General features: G+C 34.6%; 1 protein-coding gene across 1 annotated transcript; it reads left to right on the plus strand.

The window, feature by feature from the left end:
- Positions 1-913: 913 nt before the first annotated feature.
- On the plus strand, positions 914-13,706 carry LOC129269980 (protein O-glucosyltransferase 2-like). The gene is made up of 5 exons (XM_054907422.2): positions 914-1,147; positions 5,170-5,379; positions 9,462-9,551; positions 10,688-10,792; positions 11,559-13,706. The coding sequence occupies exons 1-5, from the start codon at positions 923-925 to the stop codon at positions 11,574-11,576; spliced, it is 648 nt and encodes a 215-aa protein (XP_054763397.1). The 5' UTR covers positions 914-922; the 3' UTR covers positions 11,577-13,706.
- The last annotated feature ends 1,866 nt before the right edge of the window (positions 13,707-15,572 follow it).

The raw sequence follows: 15,572 nt of genomic DNA on the forward strand, positions 1-15,572 counted from the left end.
TGTTTAATACTATATGGTTCAATCAAGTTGGTCCTTGTTGTCAAATCCGTAAAAAATGAAATATTGTATAATTCAAACAATAAAAAACAAAAGAAATAGTGAGTGAGGGACATCATCGACTGTCTCATTTGCATGTCACTGAGTTGTGCATATCACTGTTTTGTGAAAAATAAGCGAAAATTTAAAATATCATAACTTTCTTATTTTACATCCGATTTTGATGAAATTTTCAGCATAATGCTTCCTTGATTTTTCTCTATTTATTCAAATCAACATTTTTCTGGGGTGGACTTGACCTTTAAACTGGTTTTAGCGTAAGAGAGGATACATGTACAACCGTTCTTCAGGAAGCGATCTTCGCACATTTTGTATGTGCTGCTTCACACTCTGTGTGTAGAATGTCTACGCTGCAATTTTAAATTTCATGTGAAACATGCCACCCCGCTGAGAGCATTTCCATAGCAACAAGATCACTTAACGTGAAGTGCTTTTGAAAACCACTTTTGGTTGATCAAATGGGAACGCTAGCAAAGCGATCATCCAAACTGGTTTCATGAACCGGTTTCCAGTTTGAACTAGTTGTAGAACGAGGTTTGACTGGTTGTATACAAATTTGGATAAGACCATGTGGGATGAGACCTGATGGAAAGTAGACAAAGCAGTGTAGACCAATTGGCAATTAACCACCTGGGGCCTGTTTCACAAAGAGTTACAACTGTTGTAACTTTGACATCATGACAACTACCATTGTAACCTTGATATTGATTGGCTGGTGAGCCCTGTTGCCATGGTAGTTGCCATAATGGCAAAGTCACAACAGTTTTAACTCTTTATGAAACAGGGGGGGGGGGGGGCCTTGATATTTCCCCAAGGATGTTGTTGACTGGAGTAACTCTTCTTTTTTCACAGAGTATCTCTGGACATGCTCTCGGTCCAAGCCAACACTGGACCAAAATGGGAGAACAAGACAGAAAAAGCTTTCTGGAGGGGGCGGGACAGTCGTCGCGAGAGGCTAAACCTCGTCAAACTATCCCGTAGACGTCCTGAGCTTCTTGATGCTGCTCTAACCAATTTCTTCTTCTTCAGGAATGAGGAGGCAGAGTTTGGACCCAAGGTCAAACATGTGTCCTTCTATGACTTCTTCAATGTGAGTTCAATATTTTGATATTTTGAGACTTTAAATTGAAAGATGCCATGTTTTTTCTTGTCAAAAGTTCTTCTCGTATACATACCAGTATGTATTTAGGAAACATGGGTAATTCTTTCCCCTTTTTCCTCATTTTCCTTTCCTGCTTTCCTTTCTCCTTCCATAATACTTCTTTTCATTTTCTCGTATATATTTTAGCATCTTTATCTTTTTATTTTAGATTTATGTCACTATTCCTCCTTGTTGTGTCTTCTTTTCATCTTTCCTTATGTATAGATTGTTTTTCTATCCTGTAACAACAACAAAATACAACTGTCATGTTTCACCAAAGAGGAAAATATAGAATTCATTTAAATTCATGTATGATTTCACATATTCACAACTTTTGTTTTGATTTTCATATTAAAGTATTTTCCTTACTTAAAATGTGTGGGTTTTTTCTTAATGATTTGTTTTGGATTTGCCAACCTTGATGGGGTATGGTGACCTTTGATTACTTTTCTGAAGAGGTGTAGGTTTAATCTTTGCCTGTTTTATTTTTGTTCAAATTCATTTTTTTTTTGGGTGGGGGGGTTCCATCAGGGAAACTTCACTGAATCTTGAATCTTTGATATATGTTGCCAATTTTTCTTTTCTTCTTTTTTTTGGTAGGTTTTTTTTTTAAGTGTGGTGGTATTATATTTTTCTGTGTGAAATTGAAAACTCTCCTTGTTATGTTTTTGTCCACTACATTCTTTGAAAACCTGTTTTTTAACAAATAACAAACTGTATAGAGTTAATAACCAAAGTGGTAGGAGGTAGATTACTTTTTTGTAAAGGGGATTGTATTTCTTAAGAAATTTGTTGAATTACCTGTGAGTAGTGATTGATCCTGTAGCTAACATCCGTAGTAAAACATTAAATTGATTGAGGGATACCTTCTGTTTCCGGGGTAATAATTGCTCTGACTTTGTTTGGGAAATAAAAAAGTGAAATTCTAGCTAACCTTTGGAATTACTAACTGTACTTTCTAAACCTTATTTTTTGTACATACAGAGGTGCATATTTAAAATATTTCACCACTCAAGATGTTTGCAAAGCTTTGCTGTTGGTGACATTGGCACTGATTACTAAATGTGTCAATATTTTTCACGCTATGTTAAATTCACGGCCGAATCGGCAATTTGCAAAATCCGTGAAAAGATCAGCTTTTCCAGTAGGAAAGCAAATTTTCTATGGTAATTTTCACTATATAAAGATCAAAGTACATGTATTTTAGCTATTACAGAGAACCTTCCCTGGTGTCTTATTGACCCTTCATGGGGTGGATGATCGCTTTGATATCTGTATTGTAAGAGGTTGTCCTTATGCTAGAGTTTTGACACGACCCACTCACTCGGTGATTACACTTTCAATCAGGGAATGTGTCAATGGCCTGTCATCTGCTCTGCTTTATTATGCAATGTAGCAATCAACCTTTTCTACACATTTACACACTTTTCTGCTTTAAGTTAACATGTACATGCTTGTTAATTGAAATCAAAGATTATAATTACCTGTGACGTAAACATCATTTTGCCTCGATCTGCCTTTAATTGTTCAAATTCAGCCCAAAGAAGAAAAACCATGAAGCCTCCAGCCCTCCGCAGCCTGTGGGCCCACGGACCATCTACAAAAAAAAAGTTTTTGGACAGCTTTCTGTGTGAAATGAGCATAGCATAATAGATTTTAAAAACCAAGTGATAAAAATAATGGAATGATATACTCTTTTGATTCATAAGTAAGTCAAAATTGCCCTTTTTCATAGCAGGCATAGGATATGCTTGCTATTGCCATGTTGTCATTTAGTACACAACATTAGAGGAGTACTTTTCCTTGTGGTTGCATCATTTTAATGATCACAGATGACTTGAAAGTGCTTTAAAAATTTGCTGGTAAAGAGGTGTTTACATTCTAGAATAGCTCCATGATGTAACTGTTGATTGAGTAAGAGTAATAAATTTGTTATTGATGACCATTCACTTGTGTCACGTTTCTATTTTGTGGGGTGAGCACTTCCATTGATGAGTCGATACCATGCGCGACCATGGGGTCTCGAAAAGCACCGTAAACAAGTATTTTCCATATTCTGAAAATGTACCCCTTAACAGATATGTGAAAACCCTACAGTTAACAAGTATTGGAAACAAAATTATACTCTTGGCAAGTATTTCCTGAATTGAACCCCTAAACAAGTACAGCGATATTCTAATTGTTATGCCATGGACGTCGGTCGTCGGTTTTACCTTTACCTACATCATTGGGTTTAGTACGGCCCCACCTCCCACACCTCGTGCAAATCGTACTCCAAACATGTAGTGTTGACTGTTTGGGCAAAAAGTACATCCTTTATAAAACATTTTTTATACCCTCACAAATTTGACCCTAAATATGTAGCTTTCCTAGCGAAATAGATACCCTTTTTTCATTATTTTAGTGTTTTTGACACCCTTATTACATTACATACGTAACGTGCCCTATCTTGAAAAAGACATCCTTTTTACATGTGTTTTTGGTCGCGCATGGTATCCACTCGTCGATGTATGTGCCCCCCCAGGGTTGAGAGTGAGAGAGAGAGAGGGGTGGGTAGAAGGAGGGAAAGTGAGAGAGGTAGAATTGGGAGAGAGAAAGAAAGGGAGGGGGAGGGAGCTAGAAGGAAAGAAAGGGGGAGGGGAAAATAGAGGGGATTAAAAACACCATCTCCATCAGCCTATAAAGATTGAAAAAATAAGTGTGAAAAACTAGATTATTAATTTATCTTTAAGAAAAAATAACTCCAACAGACGCATTAGGAGCTACATTGTAAATGTAAGTCTATAGATACAAGTTTCTGTCAACTCTCTCTTTACGTGATTAAGAATGGCCTTTTGGTAACAACACAAACTATCAGGAAATCAAATTCTTTATGTTGAGATCATTTACTGATAGCGTGGAGACATGAACAGGCATTACTTTAACCCAAGCATTGTTGGATTAAAATAAAGTCCTGTCTGGGGGGGGGGGGTACTCAAATTATAGCATGATACCTATGTGCTGCACCAAAATAAAAAATAGGGGGCTCTGGAACTAAAGTATGGTCTTAAAATGGCAGTCTCCGGAACTGCTCTAGGACCAACGACTGCTAAAAATGCAATGCTCTGGAATTATGAAATTGGTCATGATGTTTCTGCGTGATGAGCTAATCAGCGGTCTCTGAATCGCTGTGCAGAGCTTTGGCTGTCCGTTGAAATGTAGTCAATGGCAATTTGCCACTGTGCTGAGCAGAGTATAATCATTAGAGGGCTCTAAATTGGTGATGCTCTGCAACAGAAATTTTGATTGAAAATTGGGGTCTCGGCCGCGGCATTTAGGGGGCCTACGTATCATTCATTTGTACTAAGTACCCCCCCCCCCCCCCCCGTTTGGTCCATGCTATCACAAGTTGACATGGAAGTTTAGTCATGGATACATAGTCTCTCCAAGGTTTAGAGCTATGCTTTGTGCAGATGAGAAGCAGATGGAAGTCTGCCATCAATAAACTTAGGGTTAAGTGTTTGACCCCTGCAACCCAGCGAAGGGTCATCACACAGGTGCCTCTGGACTGACCTGATATGTCCCTTCATGAAAGTGATTGATTTAGGATCATATTGATGTAGTCGTGACCTGTTCGTGTTCAGGTGGAAATGAAATTAATGTGTGAATATCACCATGTTTATCCCAGGGAGTCAGCCGTTACCTTCCTGCTTATCCTGTATGGATACCATGTAGAGTTGACTTTCAAAATAGTATTCTACTTTATTGATTACTTTCAACTCTTTCCAATTATTTTTTTTTTATTAATTTTTTTTCTTGATGATCCTGGTACACAACAGGTTTGTCCATTGTTAATTCTATGTCTGATAATTATGTTCCCAACTACTTTTTACTCCATACCAGTCATTCCCTGTTCACCTACAACAATAAGCTCATCAGAACAAACATTCTAACCAATAAATGTTTTTTTTTTAAACTTTATTCTTGAATAGTTCAAGTACCAGATCAATGTTGATGGCACAGTAGCAGCATACAGGCTCCCCTATCTGCTTGCTGGAGATAGTACCGTCTTTAAACACGACTCCATCTACTATGAGCACTTCTATGCGGAGCTTGAACCCTGGGTCCACTACATTCCTTTTAAGCAGGACCTCAGTGACTTAGAGGAGAGGATTGAATGGGCAATGCAGAATGATGAGTCTGTGAGTAATTGTGAAATGATTATGGAATTAGTAGTAATCAAAATGTTCATGATATTCTGTTCTTGTAACATATCACATCATTCTAGAGTACATGCCTCCAAAGAACTTGTAATATTTCTCCCCTGGCTATAGCCACAGGCATTTCAAGGAATCAGTTCCTGCCACATAGCTGATGTGAATATTTTTTCTACAATAATTCAATTTAGAAAGCATTTATTGATGAGAATATCTTGATTCTTATCGTAAATTCTTCAATTATCTTTGATGTGGACTATATTGGCAGTTGCCCAAATTATTTTTTGGCAACTGCCAATAAAAAAATCATGCTTATGTCACAATCGATTTTACAGTTTACTGATTTTACAGTATTTGCATTGCTCTGTATATTCAGACCGCCTTGATCACCAGAATATCCATTAGATCATGAGAACTTGTTCATGCTCCAGAATACCTGATAATTATTTTCTGCATTCACACCTACCCAAAAAAAGAAGACTCTATCTAGCAGGGTAAATTCTCTAAGTTGCGAGCATGTGCAGTATGGTCTGATTAGCAGGCAAGGTAGCTCACTAGCTCATGACGGCCACGGTATGCCCAACTACTTGCTGCGTTGAGGAAATTCTCATAATTTGCTTTCACACTGCATGAATACCTCCAACCTTGGGAAAAAAAATCCCCAACGAAAGTTCTCGTAATTTTGACAAGTACAAAGTATTTTCTTTCGGGAATATTATGAGAACTTTGCTTTGACACTGCTAAAACTACCTGGTATTTTCTGATTAGGGTAGATCAGGGTAAATTATTCCTGGTTTTCTTTAACTATGAGGTAAAAACACCTAGTCTGCTGATTAGCTGACTTATTTACATTTATAGGAGATATACAGTGAGTGGGTATCATCATGTTAGAAAATGAATATTCATCTAAAGGTGTGGTTGAATATTCAAACAAATGTATCTTTCTTTTCAGAAACGGTGTGAGCTTAGGAATAAGAGATTAGGATTCCACTTTTGAAAATTTGATAAATGTTGTGATATGATTCAGGTATAATTTATTCAACCATAAACTTCAAGTAAATTTAAAACGTGGGATTATTTTGTTTATCAATGTTGCCATAGTGAGATATAAGAATAATTTAACGAGTGCAAAATCTTTAAAAGGGGGTGCCACAGTAAAGATGGTGAATGCACTTTTATATTCATACCAACTTCACTCTTTCTCAATGCATATTTGTGATCTTATTATACCATTTTCACAGATGATAATTTTTTTGTATATTTGTATTTTCTTACTGAATAGGCTCTGACGTATTGTCATGCTAGGTTGATTTCATTAATGAAAAGAGAAATTGCAAATGTAGGAAGATCAGTGGGTTACACAAATAGGGTGTGGCTGAAAAGGAACGTTTTGATCATCACGCTTTCTTTTATCTGATTGAAAGATTGATTATGAAAAGATGAAAGTCACCTTCTTTAGTATACTAAAGAAAATATGAAAGTGCACTATGCAGAATGATTCAAGGCTGTTCCTTATCAACCATGAATTACTGTAAACATTGAATTATTCTTTTATTTTCTTAAAGGACAAGTCCACTCCAACAAAAAGTTGATTTGAATAACAGGAGAAAAATCCAACAAGCAAACACTGAAAATTTCATCAAAATCGGATGTAAAATAAGAAAGTTATGACATTTTAAAGTTTCGCTTAATTTCACAAAACAGTTATATGCACATCCTGGTCGGTATGCAAATGAGGGAAGTGATGACATCACTCACTCACTATTTCTTTTGTATTTTATTATATGAAATATGAAATATTCTAATTTTCTCCTCATTGTCCTGTGAAACAAAGTTTTATTTCTCCCTGAACATGTTGAATTACCATTGCTTAACATTTTGTGGTTCAGTCAAGTTGCTCCTTATTGTCAAAACCGCAAAAATTGAAATAATGTATAATTCGAACAATAAAAAACAAAAGAAATAGTGAGTGAGGGACATCGATTCTCTCATTTGCATGTGACTAAATTGTGCATATAACTATTTTGTGAAAAATAAGCGAAACTTTTTTCTTATTTTACATCCGATTTTGATGAAATTTTCAGTATTATGCTTGTCTGATTTTTCTCTATTGATTCAAATCAACATATTTCTGAGGTGGACTTGACCTTTAATGCTTAATTACCAGAGCATGACAAGCACTAGAGGGAGGATGCAAAAACAAATTAATACAGCGTAATATCGTTACGCATAATGTCATTTCACTATTTCATATAGCCAGGTTTAGATTTAAAAAAAAAAAAGGATAGATAAAGGCCTGTGCATGTACATGTATGATGCATAAGGGCATTTTCACGGTAACTGACGTTACACGGCACAATTTTACACACTTTTCATTGTGTGTATGATTATCTCTAAAACAACGAAATTATGGGAGTTTGCTTAAAAGCGAACTCCCATCATTTATTGTTCCCATAAAAACTTTTTTTTCTTTGAGGCAGATCTCTGGATATAAGAGAGTCTTAAGTTCACATTTATTTTTTCTGAAGAAGTTCCTGCTAAAACCATTTCACTGAGCATTAAATCACAGGGCCCAATGAGCAATAAATTTTGATTGATTAATCACTTTGATTAAGACATGTAAATGCTTCCTAACTTGTTAGTTTTACAGAGTGTTCGTATTATTACCACAATATTATTGACCCGAGGACTATACAGCTAACTGTACCAATTTTATAGTCTGATGATTTTCAGTTCATGCATGCTGGTTATATTGACTTGTTACAAGCATTGACATATATTCATGCTAAATGATTTTACTAAAAGGCCAAGTCCACTCCAACAAGAATTTGGTTTGAATAAAATAAACCAAGAGGATAATCAGGTCAGTCACGTGTAGGAGCACTCATCTGAAAATTTCATCAAGATTAGAAGATATTTTAGGTTTTTAAGTTTGCTAAGGGTCGCAAAATAGTTACATGCACTTCATATGTTATGCATGTTTGATATGTTATCTTTTCATTCAGATCAATTTACGTGGACTAAGCCTTTTACGTCTGTCTAAAAATTTCAAATGTGAATTATATTGAGCTATTGTTATCATATTCCATTCTGCTTCTTTGTGAAAATCTGAATATTTCCATCAATCAAATTTATTTACCTCTTTTTTTAAATTGAGGTCATTGTAAGATTTTTCATACAAATCATCACAAAGCTATACAGAGATTGTGTCCTGAAATTTTAACCCCATTTGTCCTTTAGAAATAGTTTTATATGAAAATGAGAATTTTTGTCAGGGGTGTGACATGGGTAGATTTAGAAAGTTTGTAAATTTTACTCCTGAAAATCAGATTTAAGATAAAATCTTGTGTTTTGTCAAAATGAGTATCATGGTATACTGTATAGACCTATTTTTTTCTAACATAGAAAATTTTGAACTTTGAAAATTTGAACGTAACCAAACTTAATCCGGGCTTTAAGAAGAGGAGAATGTTTGCAAGAAGAATAGGACTGAAACAGATAGGCCTATTTCTAAAAAATGAATGAAAATGGGTGTGGTTAAATATTATTTCATTCATTTTTTTTCTTTTTGACAGACAAAAGGAAAGGGGTTATTTAGATCAACATAGAGATAAAAGTTTTTTGTCAAAGTGGGTGGTGAGGTATGTGAACAGATTATTTGTTTTAAGAGATATTTTGTGAGGTAATAGAGCTTTGCAGGTCAAGGACACATTTATCTTTTATAAGAATCTTTATTTAGACCAACCTTTGTGGGTTTAGTTCTCCTCTTTTTCAAGTTCAAGTTCTGCTCTTTTTGCCTGTGATGAAAATATCACGTTTTTCAAAGTCTTGAAAAAAATCATGGACTTTTCATGACAGTGAATGACGTCAAGTAGATTAGCTTGAAACCCTGCCCTATGTAAATAGTTTGTTTCCCACGAAAATTATTCCCCATCGACACAAAAGTGAACTTTTTGTATGAAGATCACCTGCTCATAAAGACTGGTTTTCTTGTCCCCCTTTTGTGTTCTTTACAGACAGGTTTCACTGTATTTTGAATATTTCTTTATATTATGATATCAATACAGGCAAGGACAATAGCTGAGAATGGGAAGAACTATGTGCGAGAGAACCTTACATCCAACAATGTCTACTGTTATTATTTAAAAGTTTTAGAGGTAAGGACACATAAAAAAAAAATCACCAAGGGGACCCTGCCCCTTCTTGAAATAGATCTGACAAAAAGTACACTGTACGTTCCCCCTGAATAAAAATGGCTCATTCTTATGCTGTAATCTTTTGAGCCAAATTACTCATTGGCTAACTTTTCTGTTTGGTCATGCTTGAGTGAGCACACATGGAAGGCAACATTGTCATAAAAAAAAACTTCAGGATAGAGGCGATCATTGTACACAATTCATTTGTGGGTTTATGTTTAGTCCTGAAAGACCCAAATTAGATGTTTCGTCTAGTAGGGGAAGGCAGGGTAAGTTGAGCCACCATCCCCAGTCCGATAATGAATGAGTCAGACATTGTGGTGGTGCCTATATTGATGACCCATTGCATAACCCCTAACCCAACCACATTGCTTTCAATGTTGAAACAAAAAATAATTTTACAGAGGGAAAAATACAAATTTCAGTCAAAAAAGTAAAAAAGGGTGTGAAATAGATAAGCGCTTTTTACCCACACGCATCAATTATTGTATGCTGTGTTGTCAAGAATTGTATGCTATGTTGTCATTTGTTTTATGCTATGTTTATGGAGCGTTGTGGCCCAGTGGATTAGTCTTCTGACTTTGAAACAGAGGGTCATGGGTTCGAATCCCAGCCATGGCGTAATTTCCTTCAGCAAGAAATTCATCCACATTGTGCTGCACTCAACCCATGTGAGGTGGATGGGTACCCGGCAAGATTAATTCCTTGAATGCATGAGCGCTGAAAGGCAGCTCGAGCTAAAGCCGGGATAATAATAATAACAACATCGCTCCTCAGAATAGAATATTTCTAGATAGATGGCGCTATATAAATGCCTATTATTATTATTTATGTTGTCAATTATTGTATGCTATGTTGTCAGTTGTTGAATGCGTTGTTGTTGGTTCTTGTGTGTTGTGTTGTTAATTGTTGTCTGCCACTTTGTCATTTGCATGCTGTGTTGTCAATAGTTGAATGCATTGTAGCAACATGCATGAAGTTTGCCCTAATACCAAAAGCACAGTCTCATACATTCTGAAATGTGGTGCTTATATACTGTAAACACTGACATCAATGTGATAATGTTTGTGACCTCTTTTATTTCTTTATCTTGGCAGGAATATGCATCAAGGCAAGTTGGTGAACCCAGAATCCATGAAGGCATGGAGCTTGTGGAGCATCCATCAGAAAATAGTGGTTGTGACTGCCCCAATCAATCAACGGTATGTTCTTTTCATATCACATTAAAATAGGTTTTAAAGGGATAAATGAACCTTTTCAGTATCAAAATTGTTTCTGATGGAATGAAGGGTATGTTGAATCTCTACCTAATTTATTCATTTCGTAGATCTATCCATAGAAATTCAAGAAAATCAAATAGAACGACTCATTCTTTTCATCGTTTTAAACGTGGATCTACACTCCGATTCAAACTGTCACCACAATAACTGTGGGGGCCATGAGACTTTTGATTGATATATTTATTTGAAAATGATTTTATTTTGTAGTGTACGCATTGGTTCATTGTACCACGTTAATTGATAAATGTAGTTATGAGTTTATATATCTGTAATTATCCATTTTCATGAACAAATTTTCCAACAGATATTTATTTTTTTATTCATAGTTTTTTTTTATTCTGTGTAAGTTTTGTTCAATTCTGTGAACATTTTATTTTCTGATGTTACCATTACCAGACTTTATCTTTAATTGCATGGTAGTACATACATCATATGTATCTGGATGAATAACACCACTTGGAATATAAAACGCTAGCCATTTCTGTAAGACCTAAGGGATTGTAATTATATGATTAACAGCTGAATTAGCGATTTTTTATTTTTGTATTCTTTAAAGTGGCATTCTTGAATTATTCTTAAATAGAATATTAGTAATAAGAATATTACATTGTTGATTGGATAGAGTGATCTAAATAATTTAATCTCTTTTTACTGAAACATCTCACTTTACTTCATTCTATTCTTACAGAGACACACCGAATTATAATAGGATCTTAAGCTGAGATTAATCTTTGTAGTAGTGCCATTGGTGCATTGTTCCTGGAGCCACAGAGGATATGCCATTCACTGGGGAGCATTTTATGATATGATTTGTCAGTGATTTTCGCTGACTAGTTTGCTCTCAGCCAATCAGATGCAAGGATTTGAAAATCACAAGACTCTGTTTTATGAAATATCCCCTTTGTCAACGCCACAAAGATAGAAGAGACATCCATTTGGGCGGTGCTTTACAGTGAAACCTGCTTTAGCCACCCTCTCTATAGAAGGACCACCTGTCTAGAATGACTTCCTAGTTTGATTTCCATTGAAAAGTATACCTCATTCAAACATTTTTTTGCAGGAACCTGTTCATGAAGCCTGTTTTTCTTGTTTCTCTTGGGTTGTTTCTATATACAGGTTTTGTGCTTACACAGTGCATCCCACAAAAAACGTCCTAGAATTATTGATGATTTATCGTAACTACAAGTATAAAAGAAAAATTACCCATCATTGTGAAGCTTAGAATATTTTAAGTGCTATAAATAAGATGATTCTTCATCCTTGAGTGAGCAAAATTAGTTTTCAGAAAGGATACCAAAAAGTCACTTGGCAGGCGGTATCTGAGTTTCAAAAAGAAAATTACATGTCTACAAAGTTCAATATCTGCTCTTTAATTCGATTCATCAATCACAGAAATAGTCAAGAAATAACAAAGTTCTGTTAGGCTTATATTTCCATGATTTTATCAAAAAAATGTGTTTTCACTTTCACGGATTCCATACCGTAGCTATTGCATGGTTAACAATAAACTTGATGCCTGGCTGATCTTTAAACAAAATGGAGTGTTCAGTAAGTGCGACAGCTAGCCTGGAAAATGTCTTCATTTTATAAAATTATTGGGATTCAATCATTTTCAAATAAATAGAACTTTGTTATTTCTTGACCATTTCATGTAATTGAGGTATGAAATTAAAGAGCAGATATTGAAATTTTAGCAATGGGAATTTCTTCTTGTAATTCAGATACTGCCCGCCAAGTGACATTTCGGTATTCTTTATTCAAATTGTTTTTCTCACTCATATGTGAAAGAAGAGATTTTGTACTTCAAAGTGATAGGTCATTTGTCTATTAAGTTATGATAAATCATTGATAATTCTCGGTGTCCTTTTTTTCTGGGCCACACTGTACAGAAGCATTATCCAAGTTTCGGAGTACTTACTATATACATGTATAACTGTTTAGCTTTCATTAACAAGAAGTTGGCTAGTTATGGTTTGGTAGCCATTACAGACAAGGTTAATAGTATACAGTGCGTATAAAAAAAAAAGGGACAGTTTTGAAAAGTCTATAAAAAATTGTTTCAAATTATTATTTCTATATTTTGATGTTAATAGATGCTATGAGATCTTATCTTTGAAATGGCATTTAAAAAAAATAAAGTTTGTTCATGCTTTAGCGAACACGGGATGTTTTTGTCGGGGGTTCAAAAAAAGGCTTGCGCCAAAATGGCAGAAATGAGAAATTTGATGATTAGACTTTTGGCTAATCAGCAGACTTCCTCTTAATCTTTTCATTATCTTTGCCATAATTTTTGAATTATGCTGTCAAATTTCATTTACAAATTTATTTATCTACCTGAATTATTTTGTTTTTCATTTAAACCTTTTTTACCTTTGAATTTCCTTCATAAGTAAGAAAAGAAGACTTTTTGTCAACCCAAGTAAGAAGATTTGCATTATTAATTGAGAGAATTTGTAATTATTCAAATCCTTTTATTATGTTATGGTAACTATAAAATACATGAATCCTATTTTCAAGGGGTTATTGAATCCTTCACCAAGTTTAATTATGTGCTTGACAGGACAAACAGGAAAGGATTCATGTCTTTCAATGGCAAAGGTGTATTGAGTCAATTTTGAAGGATCAAGATATGGCAGATCGGGTAAAATGTATTTAAAAAGTTGTGAAGCGAGGAAGCAAAAATTTCCACTTTTTTTATTAAAATATAACAATTTTGTGATTTTGACATAATATTCAGAAAATGATATCATATTTCACTTTCTATGTTTTCTGTTATTTTCCTTTTCACTTTTTTTTTTCTTGGTCACAATTTTTTTATTTGGGGGGGGGGGGGGGGGGAGCACCCCGAGCCCCCACCCATCAGTATGCCACTATTCAAAGGCACCATAACCTTTGTAGCACACAATGAAAGGATTTGAAGAAAAAAAACACGCTCTCCCATACTTCGGTTAAAAAAAAAATTGTTCTTGCCTAAAGAAGGAATATTCAAAGCAAACAATTCAAGCAAATAAGTAGATTTGGAAATAAATTTTACCGCATAATTAGAAAATTATGGCAAAGATAATGAAAAGGTTAAGATGAAGTCTGCTGATTAGCAAGAAGTCCGACCATCATATTTATCATTTTATGCCATTTTGGCGCAAGCCTCCTTTTTAACTCCAGACAAAAACATTCCGTGTTTGCTCAAGCTTGAACGAAACTAAATTATTTTTATGGCATTTTAAGGATAAGACTTTAAAGCACCCATTGACACCAAAATATAGAGATCATAATTTGAAACAAAAATTTTATAGACTTTTCAAATCTGTCCCATTTTTTTGATACGCACTGTATTTCAGCTCTCAAGTGGTGGATCTTTTTTTATATCTTTGCTAAAAATTATTTAAACACTCATAAATGTCCCCGAAACTCATTACCGGTACTTTATTTTTCATAGAGGTTATATTTTCTTACGCAAAATTGGTTCTTTTTGAAAGATTGTTTTTAGTGTAGTTATAACCTGGATGTTGGAAAATAGTTTATAGTTGTTCTAATGGGTGAAGGCCATCAACATCATAATACAATATTTTTATTGTTTAGAAAATAGGGGACTTACAGCTATTAGTCCACATAGAGGAAACTAAGTATTATGAATAATGGAATGTTTAATTCACCTCAATCGTGTGTGACAATTTGAGATATTTTTTTTTGTCTCTGCAGGAAGGAAAAGAAAGACTCTCTTCTTTCATTTACTGTACACCAACTTTCTGGAGGCATGTCCTTGTAACCCCTCCCCCCTACCTGTTGCTTGCATTAGTTTGGCTTTGTTCCTTAATTTGTGAAAGTGTCTTAGATTAAACAAAGTCAGATTATTTTGCCAACATAAGAGATTCACCGGAACAACACCTTCCAAATTCACCAAGATACATGTAGGTTAAGTTTAATCCTGGTTTATATTTAGCTGTAATAAACGTGTGCCTTTTTAGTGGGTATGTGGATAAAATCCATAACGAATGAATGAGTGTACAGAGCGCACACTGTTTGTTAGGTCATTAGTCGAGTTCATTGAAATGAATCTTTAAATAGACTAAGAGCAAATTGAATTGCATTTCATTAATAGTGCCACTTCCCCCCAAACTCACATTTATTTAATATTGTATTTTTTAAATATTTTAAATACTTTATAAACTACGTACACTTTCCTCTACAATTTGTAAAGTGTGTTAAGTTGCCCCCCCCCCCCATATTGTAATTTTTTTGTTCTTGTAGGTCAAGACTATATTTTTATATACATTTAGTTGTTTATATAAAGCTGAATTGTAAATGGAGGCTGAGTTTTCTCTTGTGTTCTTCATCAAATAATTTATTTTTTGTAGCACTGATTATTCATAGTAAATCTTTGATGCATTATTAGCTTCTTAAATAGTAATTTCAAAGGATATTTTTTTAAGTTAGCAATTTACATCATAACCAGATAATACTGTTGTTTTTTCTACTTCGTTATGTTTTATGCTGTATAAGTTTTTGCTCCTATGATGTTTAAGTGGCAGCAAACTCAGTGTTTAAAATCCCTTTATAATTTTATGTACGCAATAGGTTTATGGAACAAGATTAGTCACTTTTGCCTAGATTGCAATTTCAAAGAGGTGCAATTTATGTGTGAAAAACAAGTTTGAATTATTCTTTTGTGGATTGTGTTGAATTTCTCACATATTTATTTCTC

The sequence above is a fragment of the Lytechinus pictus genome, chromosome 2 (genome assembly GCF_037042905.1).
Source record: "Lytechinus pictus isolate F3 Inbred chromosome 2, Lp3.0, whole genome shotgun sequence".
NCBI lineage: Eukaryota > Metazoa > Echinodermata > Echinoidea > Temnopleuroida > Toxopneustidae > Lytechinus > Lytechinus pictus.